The sequence below is a fragment of the Notechis scutatus genome, chromosome 2 (genome assembly GCF_049901735.1).
Source record: "Notechis scutatus isolate UNSWTSFEM ecotype Mainland chromosome 2, rNotScu1.2, whole genome shotgun sequence".
In the NCBI taxonomy this organism is placed as follows: Eukaryota; Metazoa; Chordata; class Lepidosauria; order Squamata; family Elapidae; genus Notechis; species Notechis scutatus.
In genome coordinates, this window is record NC_142010.1 from 225,478,105 (window position 1) to 225,490,995 (window position 12,891).

The 12,891-nt window shown below is 34.1% G+C and overlaps 1 protein-coding gene across 1 annotated transcript in view; it reads left to right on the forward strand.

Annotated features, from left to right (window-relative positions):
• Positions 1 to 11,147, forward strand: part of ELL2 (elongation factor for RNA polymerase II 2) — a 43,302-nt gene extending 32,155 nt beyond the window's left edge. Inside the window, exons 8-12 of the mRNA XM_026672586.2 lie at positions 686 to 1,259; positions 4,625 to 4,691; positions 6,161 to 6,332; positions 7,472 to 7,516; positions 9,725 to 11,147. Coding sequence (XP_026528371.1) covers positions 686 to 1,259; positions 4,625 to 4,691; positions 6,161 to 6,332; positions 7,472 to 7,516; positions 9,725 to 9,841 — 975 coding nt within the window. The 3' untranslated portion in view covers positions 9,842 to 11,147. The remainder of the gene's footprint in view (positions 1 to 685; positions 1,260 to 4,624; positions 4,692 to 6,160; positions 6,333 to 7,471; positions 7,517 to 9,724) is intronic.
• The last annotated feature ends 1,744 nt before the right edge of the window (positions 11,148 to 12,891 follow it).

Consider the following 12,891-nt stretch of genomic DNA (forward strand, 5'->3'; position numbering starts at 1 on the left):
ACAGAGTCAATCTTTGTTTTTAAAATAAGATTATCTCCACAGTCAAGTGTGATGATTTTATTCATGGCTTGAAGAAGGACTGAGCCTAATCAGAGGCTGGAAAATCAGTTCTTTGACTCTTAAAAATGTTTTTAAAGAGATGAGATTAAGTAAAAACTATGTGTTTTAAGTTTTGTGAGCTGAACTCATTAGTATTAAAAGTGATAGAAGATTTTATATATAGTATTTTACCTCAGAAATTTGATAGTCAAGCCTGGTCCCTAACTCCGTATTACATGGACTATTAATTATTCTGGTTTTTTTATCAATTGGAAAATTACCATGGCATTATAAATGTAAAACTTTTGTCCCTCTTAAGCCTGAAATAGTGGCCACATTTTAGTGCAGAAAACATATTTCTAATGTTTATTGCTGACCTGCCAGGCACTGTGTGTAATAATGGAATAACCAAACTGAGTACTTGTACCTACTGAGGACCCTCACTGTCCATTAAATATAATCAACTATATCCCACTCTAGCAATCTGCTGTAAATGACTATTCTTTAACTAATATCATTTCTACTTATGCTTGATTTTTATCATTCTTTTTATTCCTCATCAGGGTAAAATGACTCGTAATTGCAGTCTCTACAATTTAAATTGAAATTTTAATACAATGAAAACTAACTTATCATTTTATTGCAGAAACGTCTTTTGGATTCTGACTTTATTGATCCGTTAATGAATAAAAAACCAAGGATATCTCATCTTACCAATAGAGTTCAACCAACATTAAGTAGCCATCTGCCTACTTCTGGTGAAAAAAGTGCTGAAACTTCTCAACCACCACCACCTCCCGCAGTTGCTGCAGCACCAACTGCTCCACCATTTGTTTCAACTTGTCTCCCTGTTTCAAATCCCCCCCAGACTGCAAGTTCTAACTCCAATTCCCCAAGCACTCCCGAAGGTCGGGGTACCCAAGACCTGCCAGTTGACACCTTAAGCCAGAATGGCAATATTTATGAGGACCAGCATCAAAAATACACTTCCAGGACTCCACTGGAAATCCCAGCACCTTCTGAAAGTCTGTCAGTGTGCCCAAAGTCTACCAATGAAAAACATTCATTGCTATACAAAAAGTCCAAAAAGAAATCAAAGAAGCATAAGGAAAAGGACCAAATAAAAGACCGTAATACTGGGAATGAAGACAAGAAAATGAGAGACTGTGAAAGCCAAGAAATAACCAAATTGAAGAATTCCAGTCAGAAAATGAGTGAAGGTATTTTTTTTGCATTTCACTGTGAACTGCAAGGGAGCTAGGCAACATTATTACATTAGCATTGCTATGCAGTTCAGATCTCATCAGGCTCGAGGTTGACTCAGCCTTCCTTCCTTCTGAGGTGGGTAAAATGAGGACCCAAATTGTTGGGGGCAATATGCGGACTCTGTAAACCGCTTAGAGGGCTGTAAAGCACTATAAAGCGGTATATAAGTCTAATGCTATTGCTATGTGAGAGCTCTTTGCAAATAACTGTATTCAGGAAAGATTAGGGATAGGTTATTGATATCTCTGATCCCACTTGGTTCCAGTATGCAACCATTTCTATTGTTGGAGTATCACTCATGTTGTTGCAATAATTCATAGGAATCTAATTCATAGGAATCTATGTACTTACTGATTCCTGAATTTGAGAGGCTAATCAGAACAAATTCCTGTGCAAATCTGTAGGAATGGAAATGTCATATTTGAGCAAAGGTTATCTTTTTTTGTCAGTTAATTGTATCTTATAAAATGCAGTTTAAAATAATTTAATCTTAATTATTTTAAATGGTTGCACTAGATTATTTAACTAGTGAAGTAACCATTCTAAATAATGGTGGGAATGATTTGCAGCCATCTTTTGAATTTAAACTTTTAATCCCATAAACAAATCATGTTCATTTGCTATATAAGGGAAAGAATAGGAATAATTTTAATATAATTTTTACTGAAGAAATTTTTAACAAGATTTTTTAAAAATCAGCAAAAGATCCATAAGGGTTTCTAGTCACAGATAAATGTAGTTGATCTTCTCTAATAAAACAAGTTAATTTTGCCATCTATGCTAGCTCTATCATCTTCACCAACTATTCTTCCACTGTGGATATTTCAGACTATTTCAGTGTTTTGTTTGCTCATATAATAGTCAACATCCAGTCGAAAATCCACCTCCACTCCCAATACTAATTAAGCAGCAATCATACATAAAAGTAATTTTCCATGGCTCCTTTCCTAATTGACCATCCATTAATTCCTGCAAGAAAATTTCTGGTTTAAGTTGAATATTAACTTTGGAACAATATATGTATTTAAATTCAGAAAATTCTGGGTTTTTTCTGAGTCCACCAAACATCATAAAATGACCCCTCATGTTGTCTACAGTTTCAACATAAATTTGAAGTACCTTTATGCATTCTAGACATTTTTCTGAATGATAGATAATTTTATAAATGGCCTATAATACGTCATTTTATAAAAATTGTCTTTTATGTTATAACATAATGTAAATTTCAGTGCATTTAACTACATACAATATTTTTCCACTTTTCCATCACCAAATAATATACTAAGTCCATGTATTTCCTTTTATTTCTCGGCAAAGAGAGAGCAATATTAACCAGTAAAAACATCCCCTATGCACTAGTTTACAAGTTTTGTTTAGTTTTGGTGCTTATCTAAAAATAAACATTCACCCAGAACCATGTTTCTTCCCAAGAGAAAGTGAGGGGGTTTGGAATCAGAACACAAAATAAGCTTCTTATCTATTACAGCTCCTAATCAGTGGAGAGGCCTTGAGACAGACTCTGTTTGGGTTTTTGAGATATTTCTGTGTAACTTGGCAAAATCCAAATTGTAAATTAATTTCTCTGATGAAAACTGGAAACCAAATGCATCTTAAAGGCAAAAGTTTGTCCTCACTAATTTGTACAGCTATGACCACATTTAAAACATAGTTTAAAATTGCTTCTAATAATTTCTAACAAGCCTTTAATCAGATAAATATGTAGTGATACACATGATGATAATAAGGGTGACTATGGGTCATATTTTAGAAATGCACATGCATGCATTTTATGGTGGAAGAAAATCAGTCTGGAGAAATCCAAGTGTAAGGTTCATTATGTGGTGACTTCGGTCAGTCATTCCCTTCTAGCCTGATTTACTTCACAGGATTGTTGTTGTGGGGTGAAATTGGGGGGTGGAATACTATATATGCCCTTCTGACTTCATAAAGGAAAAGTGGGATATAAAGTTAGTCAATAAAATTAATTTCCATGTGATAAATTGATAGATGGAACCCGTCCTGCATTCCATTTGGTTGATTTCTTACTACAGGGATCCCTAATCCCTGGGCTGTGGCCCCTTACAGGCCTGGAGCTGTTCAGAACCGCGCCAAGGAGGTGACAGGCGAGTGTACGCACACACCTCCCCACTTGTGCAAGCAGTGGACGCAAATGAAACTGAGTGTGTGCTTGCCTGCCATTTGCACAGAACCATCCCCTCTCCACCACCACCCCCAAAGCTGGAAAGATTGGGAACTTTGTCTTAGCAGATAAAATTGATCTCAAGATAGAACTTAAATACAGCATTCTACTGATAATTGTAACATTAGCTTTGCATTGTCGTGTTTTGCTAAAGATTATCTTCTGCTTTTTCAGAAAGATTCAATGACTAGAAAAAAACAGAACAGGGGTAGTAGTTGCTTACTAAAAGTTATTGAACACGAACAACTTTTAGTGACTAAAAATCCTGAATTATGAGCCTTTTAAAAAGAAAACCCTGGCATCAAGTGAAAAATTATAACAAATTATTTATACGAATTTATCACTGAATGGATATAATAGGTCTTTTATTAACTGGAGCTCCCAATATGATTGTCTTAGATGGGTTACAAATATGTTGATAGTCTGTTGTTTAATAATACAAAATAATACTCCAAGCTATCAAAGATAACTACAAACATACACTTTTAAAGAAAACAACAGATTTGCTTTATATAACTTAACAATGTAATTGGTGTTTTCTTCTTCCAGTATTTAACATTTCATGATATTGCAACAAAATTGAAAGTGTTACACATCTCATTCATACAACAGATTATTTAGAATCCAAACCATTATTTTAACCCTGCCACTTTAAAGATTACTGTAATGGATCTATCTTATATTATGCATTCTCAATTCTCTTTATTACTTATTCTGTGGTAAATTGCATGACAATCTAACATGATCATAATTTTATGTTATACTGGATGAGGGAGAAGAATTCATGAAAAGCAAAACACTAAGCATTCCACTCTTTATTGCAGTTCTGCTGGATGTTTGTGTAAAATTTCAACGTATGTCCAATTTTTGAATAGCTGGGAAGATGCTGTAATTTATGAGAGGCTTGTCTAATAGATTAGGATATTATATGAAGGCTGACATTACTTCTCCATTTGTATTTTTGCCCATGGCTATTTTGCCAGGTAACTTGCAGTATAAATAGTTTACCAAAGAAAGGTGCTCTTCATTCTCGCTTAAAGCTAATCCATAAAAAGGAGTAGCGTAGTAATCAAGTTTGACTTGGAACATTATCAAATTCTAAAACTTCTATTTTTATAGGTGTTAAAAAGACATGCACTGCCACTACAGATCCTTTGTCAACAAGTGAACTACCAGACTACTTTGTGTAAGTGACTAATCTTGGAGAAAGGGATGGGATAGTAAAAAAAAATAAAAATGTTTATGCAGCATTACCTAGAGTGATGAACATTTAAAATATAAGAGTTACCAGGGTTTTTATTTCAGAGCTGCATAAAAATGTTGCACAATTATGCAATTTTTGTTATATAGAAAAACTTCTTAATATACATGCCATCTATCTCAAATACTATACCAAATTGAAGTGCCTGCTTTTGTTACCACTGGCCTTTACAAAATAGCTATTCACTAAGGCATTTGGACAGCTTGCCAAGCAAATAAAGTTGGCTTCTTATACTACCACCTTTTTATACTACCACATTTGTAGAAAATTGTTTTTTTCTTATACAGAAGGGGCTTTCAAAAAAGAAAGTCTAATAAAACTTTCGCAAATAAATTTTCTGCTCTTCCCCAGTGATTTGTGTTTTTAAATAGCTTGAGTTGGCAAGCCGGCATAATTTTGCTAGTAATTTTAAAGTGCTCTCCGGCTTAGCAATGGTAATGCTACTCTAAGGACCTTTATCCCTAGAATGACGGTGCTTGTATATGTCTAGCATATCAGCTACAGTTGGCACTGAATCCTGAGCTCTTTTTTTTTTTCCGCTCCCATTTGGAAACATTTATCTTGCATTTAAATAACATTTTAAAGCTTGTGTAATTCTAATAAAGGTAACATTAATGGCAGCGATGGAAGAGATAGATAAAGAGCTAAAAGTCCCTGGAACTTTGCTTTATCCAATACTGACAGACTGTTGCATATTGCTTTTTATTTCTTACTATCTAGTTTTTCACCCTTGCAACATTATGCAAGGGAAGTATATTTTCTGAAATATACTTTTGTTTTTGTTTATTGGCATTTCTAAATGGGGTGTACTAATTTGGTGTGTGTGTGTGTGTGTGTGTGTGTGTGTGTGGGAGAGAGACTGGCCCAATAAAAAAAAAAACCTGCAGGCACTTAAAGACAGTAGAGCAGCAAGAACTGAATTGGCAGCAAAGTGCTTGTCATAATGAGAGCTGCAGATAAATAAAGTCCTGAGTGTTCTGATATAGTTGGATAATTATTTCCTTTGCTTTAAATAAGTTGGGCTTTTTATTAACTTTGTTGACCTAGTGTATTTATGAGAAATATTTTTCAGAAGTTAAGTCATATTCAGTTATATTAAGTCTAGAAAGTATAAAATTTGAGCATATATTCACAGAGGGATTAAACAGTTAATTCTCTTATTCTTGGAACCTTATTTGAATCATCTCAACTGTTAGCTTCATTAAATGGCTTTGTATGAAGCCATGGAAAGAATGAGATATATCTAGTGTAGAAAATAAAATTTAGTTAATAATGATCATGCAATAAGTGCTATGGATTAAGGAATATAAGTGTATTTGATAAGTTTTGAAGAATTACTGCAATATTTAGGACCAGGCAATATTATAAAAACATTGTTTTTTTATTTGCAACAGCAAATACATAGCAATTGTCTCATATGAGCAACGTCAAAGTTACAAGGATGATTTTAATGCAGAATATGACGAGTACAGAACTTTGCATGCAAGGATCGAGAGTGTAACTAGGAGATTTATGAAACTAGATGCACAGCGTAAACTACTCTCTCCAGGAACTAAGGAATATCAGGTAAGGGTTGCTTTTTCAACTGTTAAAAAACTCTCTTCATGAAAGTCTACATTGTGGCTAAGACAGTAATATTGGGTTATGCAAATGTGCAAGTAGTCAGGTTATTTTTGCTTCTTTCAAAAGAATCCATAGAGTGGATGAATGAACAAAAGAATGAATGATTCCTAAAATGAAACCTTTATAAAAAATATTTATTGAAGAATGTTCTATTATTAGTGATTCCTACTACAGTAGATTTTATTTATTTATTATTTGTTGATTCATTTATTTATTGTGATGTTATAATCTTGCTTTTTTCCGTTAAGGTTGCTGCAAAAGTGGTATAATTAGATTGGATTGTTTATTTATTATATCTCTGACAATAGTTTTAGTAGTCAAAACACTGTATTACAGTGATGAGTGCAGATGATGAAACAGAGAACAGAAGTCATTTAGTGCTTAGGAATAAGTGCAAATTGGTTTTTATTTCCATTCTCTTTATAAACTGGAACAGTTATTATGGTTTAATTTAATTATGAACAAAAAAAGAACGGGGTAGCAGAGAAATACAATTAAGAGGAAACTACTCTATTTAGGTGTGCTTAGCATGATGGGCAGAAAGATACTTGCATTATCAAATTTTCTGATATAAAAAAAAACCACTTTGTTACAGAGGCAGTATCAGTAACACATTTCTCATTGTTAGTAAGATTTTTCCTTGCTGTTACATCATGATAGAAAAAGGAACGAATGAGAGATCTCTCATTTGGATTTTTAGACTTTAGATGGAAAACACTCTAACTTTAAGGAAAGAAGTGACAATTTTTGGTAGAAAGAAGGGAAATGTTTTGCATACATCATCTTAGGTCTTCATACTGCACATGTTTTATATACTGCCTGCTTGCTTGGTTCAAAGAAGCTGTTAATAATTAAAAGTTATGTAATTTTATTGATTCAATTCCAAAAAATGATTTGCTGCACAAAGGGGTGTGAATATAACATCTGTCTACATACCATATACTGCATCCTTCCCCAGGATATAGCTGTAAAATCCAAGGAAAAAATTTGGATTTTTATGCCCCTGTGTACACCTTTATGGAATCAAATTCAAAGTGCTACAGATTTAGCTGAACTTTATAGCCATTCATTTTTGCTTCTAGATCCTTCATGAGGAAGTCCTACAAGAATATCAGAAGATTAAACAGGTTGGTGCAATTGCTACTATTAAAAATGATATATCATATTCTTTTAACTTAGCATTGTTATAGTCTAATTTGTATACCTGTATAAGTTTAATTTTGTTTGATCTGATATACACACACACACACACACACACATACACATATATATATGTTTTCTTAAGTTTTCGCAGGTATTTATATGTATGGTATTCAGTTTTGTTCAGGTATTTTCCCACGTCATTATAGTTGTGCTTTTAAAGTTGTAGTGACGTTTCGGCAGAATCTCATCTGTCATCATCAGGCTTGTCAGTACTTTAGTCAGGGTGCATAGTTCAGTCTTTATGGGTTCGTCTGTGTGTCAGGCTTTCACAGCCGTTTCTATTTTAAATTTGATGCTAGCCTCCTGCTGTGTTAGAATGGTTTTTTCTTCAACTTGATTGGTTGGGAGTCTTGGTCTGTGTTTATTGGTCTTGGAGTTTGCCGTGTTCTGCTTGATTGGTGTTTCTAATACCTTCTGTCTGTTTTGTAGCATTTTTTTGTCTTGATTGGCTGGCAACATAGTGTTTCCTGTATTGGAGGCTTTTAGTACGGCTTGGCTTCGGGTGAACGGCCGGCTATTGTTTATTAGGAAGCTAGGTTTCATCTGGGTGGCTGGTTGGGGTGTGTTTGAGCTGGAGGTATGGGGGGGGCTGTTTGTGACCAGGTGTTTGCTTGGCTTGTGGTGTGGAGATTTGTTTGTTTGTTTGTTTGAGTGCAGGCTTCCAGATAATTGACTGATGGAGTCTGATGGAGTCATCTCTTCAATTCATGCTTTCAGGTCTTTTTTCAATCTCCATGGCTTCTCTGATAATTCTGTAGCTGGGTTTTTTTATAGTGGCTAGGATTTTGGTGCCATTGAAGTCGATACTATGACCTGTGGCTTTCATGTGTTGGACTAGTGAGGAAGTGTGTTCCAGCTTTTTGACTGCATTTTTGTGTTCATCCAGGCGGGTACTTATTCTTCTATTGGTCTGTCCGATGTATGTGGCAGGGCATGATGCTCAGGGGACTTCATATATGCCTTGGTTTTCCAGGTCAATTTTATCTTGGGGTTTCTTAGGATGGCTGCTATTTTTCTGTCTGTTTTGAAGGCAGTCTTGATGTGATGCCTGTGTAGTATCTTACTGATTTTGTCTGTAGTACCTCTTATGTGGGGCAGGACAGCTGTTCCATAGGTCTGTTCATCTTCTAGGTCTCTATTATGTCTCAGTGTGTTTTTGTGGATCAGGCTTGTGATTTTGCTTTTGTGGAAGCCATTGGCTGTCAGTACTTAAGTCAGGGTGCATAGTTCAGTCTTTATGTGTGTCTTGTCTGCCAGGCGTTTGGTTCTGGCAATTAGTGTTTTGGCCACGGAGTTTATCTGTACTGGGTGATGGTGGGATTGGGTGTTGAGGTAGCGGTTGGTGTGTGTTTTCTTCTGGTATATGGTGTTTCCTAGTGTGCCATCTGTTTTTTTGTAGATTAGTACATCTAGGAATGTAGTTGTTTGTTTGTCTCCGTTTCAATGGTGAATTTGATTTAGGGGTGTGTGCTGTTTAGGTGTGTTAGGAAATTGTTTAGGTTTTCTTTTCCATGGGGTCAAATAACAAATGTGTTATTGATGTATCTTAACCATAGTTTGGGTTTGTGGGTGGCATCCAGAACCCTGGCAAATGCCACTCAACATTGAGTGAAAGCACTCAACATTTTTGTATCATGCTTAATGTTTTAATGTTTTTCAAATTTTACATAACATATATCATATTTTGAATAAATCAATGCACATAGCAATATGGAAATAGTAATGTATGACTGTCTTCACTCATACATTAACCATTACTTCTGTCCCAGTTAGCATTAACAAAGTGAATCATTTTTCAGAAATCCAAGACAAAAATATTTATGGAAAGATGCAATTCCATCTATAGATCCATTAAATCAGATAAATCGTATGAAACCATTAAAACTTTCCTGGATGAAATTTGACTAAATATACACTGTTTATCCCTTTCTTTAAAGTAAATTTCAGAAAATGCTATTTTTTACTATTTTGAAATTAATGAATTTATCTTATTTCTGTATTACTTGTTTGATGTGTGAAATATAGATATTTTAGCTGCTTTGGGAGTGTTTATTAAAAATAAAAGCTATGTAATTTGTTTAAAAGAATGATGTTCTTTCAAAAGCTTATTTTATTTTTATTTGCTGTTACAGTCTAGTCCCAACTACCATGAAGAAAAGTACAGATGCGAATATCTTCATAACAAGTTGGCTCATATCAAAAGACTTATAGGTGAATTTGACCAACAACAAGCAGGCTCATGGCACTAAGGCTCTGGAGCAGAAGATGTGAATAAACTACAGATTATTTATTTAAAATTCCATACAGCTTATTCTAAGATTTTAAAATAAGTGAACATTTTCTAAGGCAGGAGCAGTCTGAACATTTTCTAAGGCAGTCTGACTTTGCTGTTTTGTTGATGGTGAGGATGTTGCTTCTCTGCATAGTTGAAGCTTTTTTCTGGTCCCCTTTTCCTTAATTCTTACTTGTTTATCCATGGAAATCATTTTACCATTGGGTAATGGGGATCCAAACTCTATAGTTCTGAGATTGTACATTTTTCAAATGAAAAATTGTAGTTAAAAAAAAAAGCTTTTCAATAACTACAGGTCTATTTTCTGAATTGTTTTCTTCTGAATGCAAAACTATTTGCCTTAAGTGGTACAGAGTTTTAAAATTTGCACAAAATAAAACAAAAATGATACATTGTTTGGGGAGGGTTCAAAGGTGGTATATAACATATATATATATATATATATATATACACACACACACACATATGTGTGTGTGTGTGTGTGTGTGTATATATATATATATAAACAAGAAACACTTATTCCTGTGATTTCAACCCCCACTACAGTGGTTGCCTTATGGTGTTTTCTTATGTACCTGAAATATACTTAATTAATTTTACCATAAGTACACTGCTTCCCTCTGTGTAAAAATGGGGAGTGTTCTGTGGCCTAATGTGTGTGTGTGTGTGTGAGAGAGAGAGAGAGAGAGAGAGTTGCATGCATACACAATATGAGGGCAGGAATGGACATAGGCCAAATGTTCAGGTTGATGTAACTAACATGCGTTAGTACAAGACAAATGTATCAGTTTTCTTACCAGAGATGAATTGATATTCTAAAAATAATTCTATAGTTTGGAGCAAAATTATAAAATTAAACATGTAGGTAGCCTATTTATATACTGCTATAAAAGTATTTTTTGAAGAGAAATATGCAATGAAACTATTGCCTATATGAAATGTACATTTAAAGATTTTTTCCTGAGGATCAGGAATATAACAAAGATGTATTTAACTACAAAATACTGTGATCATCAAACAGCACAAACTTTCATTTCATGGTGTTAATTGGTTTAATTTAATTAAACCATCATTTTATCATGTGGGAACATAAGTTATTTGGTCAAAACTTAGACTTATATTTGTCCTTTCTTTTTGTCTTAATATATTTCTTTCAAAGTGCTGCCAATTGAAAAGGGAAGCATTATGTTTACAAATCTAATTTTTTTAATGTTTGCCAAAAATTTTGGTAGTATCTTTAATAAACTTGTCTTCTGCATCAACTCTGTTGTCATGTATTGCTTACTAGAATATAAGTAACAATAGAATTTGACTTAGTGTATTTGAATCTTTAAAAAAAAATTAGATAATAGTGAGGTAACACAATTGTAGCCATTATAGTCGCTCATGTTTGAGAAGAAGATAGCAGACTTCATAATATGCCAGCTCTGAGTTTGTACCATATCCTGCAGTGTGTTGGGTACGCAGACGAACTCAGGAAGTTGCACACCCCACACAGCCATCCAAGCACCTGGCTCTGCCTAGGGAACACCAGTGCCAGTGGAGATTTAGACAGGTATGTCAGGACACTTTCAGCACAGAATCGAAGATGAATTGTTATTCTAAAAATAATTCTATAGTTTGGAGCAAAATTATAAAATTAAACATGTGGGTGGCCTATTTATATACTGCTATAAAAGTATTTTTTGAAGAGAAATATGCAATGAAACTATTGCCTACATGAAATGTATATTTAAAGATTTTTTCCTGAGGATCAGGAATATAACAAAGATGTATTTAACTACAAAGTACTGTGATCATCAAACAGTGCAAACTTGTGCTATTTCTTGAGGCCTCCTTTCGGGGTAAGATGAGGATTCAAAGTACTTCTCTAGTATGTTTCACTGGCAAGAAAGTAACACGAGAGAAAACTTGTAGCCCATTGTTACAAACAAGAATTGTATTTTTCTCCAGTGAACACCTTGTTAAGAAATTGCAATTTTCACATCACTTATTCACAATAGAAAATACAAAATATTTTCTCTTCTTCTGTCAGTACCAGTGGCCAGACAGTTTGATTTGGGAATATGTTTGATGTAGGTATCCTTCCCTGATCTACAATATGCCTGTTTTTATACCTTATTTTGTTTAGAAAAGCTTTGATATGTAAACTGCCTAGAATAACCTGGGTGATTGAAATGCCCTACAAATTGATACAATTGATAAATGCATGTGTCTATAGGATTATGAAAGTACAGGATACCTAAATAAGTAGGATAATAGCACTTTCTGATTATCAGATTGGCAGTATTGCTGCATCGGTATCAGTGCACTGTATCATTGTAGAGATAAAACTATATTGACATTTGACTGAATTTCTTGTTGAACTCAGTCCATGTAAGAACCTCCAAATTAATTTTTATTTAGGTTACATTTTCTTCGTAATCGGTTATTTTTTTTCTAGCATCATTTGAGTCTTGCTGCAATTATTGCTTTTAAGTTAGTAGTCATCATACTGACTACTAAAAACCTAGATTTGTAACAGTTGACTGGAATTTTGGCAAGTCCATATGGGTTCTTTGCATACCTTTAAAATTAGTTCTGGCTTATATTCTTATACCATTACATTTTGATGATAGCAGATTTACTACTAGCTCAGCTTCACAGTATTGAAAAAAATTGTAATTCCTTTTGCAAATATGTTTATATTTATGGATAATCTGTTTTGCCCTTAAAATTTATGGATAATCTGTTTTCTCATTGGTGGAAATATTTTTCTCATCCCAACTGCTGACTTCACTTGTAGCATTCTGATCCCATTAAAAGGAAAACATAGTTTAACATTTTCAAAATCATAGCAACTCTTATGATCGGTCACCCTTCCAGATATTTATACTGGATTTGGCATTTTTATTCTGCTTATTGAGCCCTATAGCCCAGGTGATGGAAACAGGTAACATTCACAAACGGCTTAACTTTCCCTTAGAATGCTTGCAGTGTCACCATCTTATCACATTTTTAATTAAT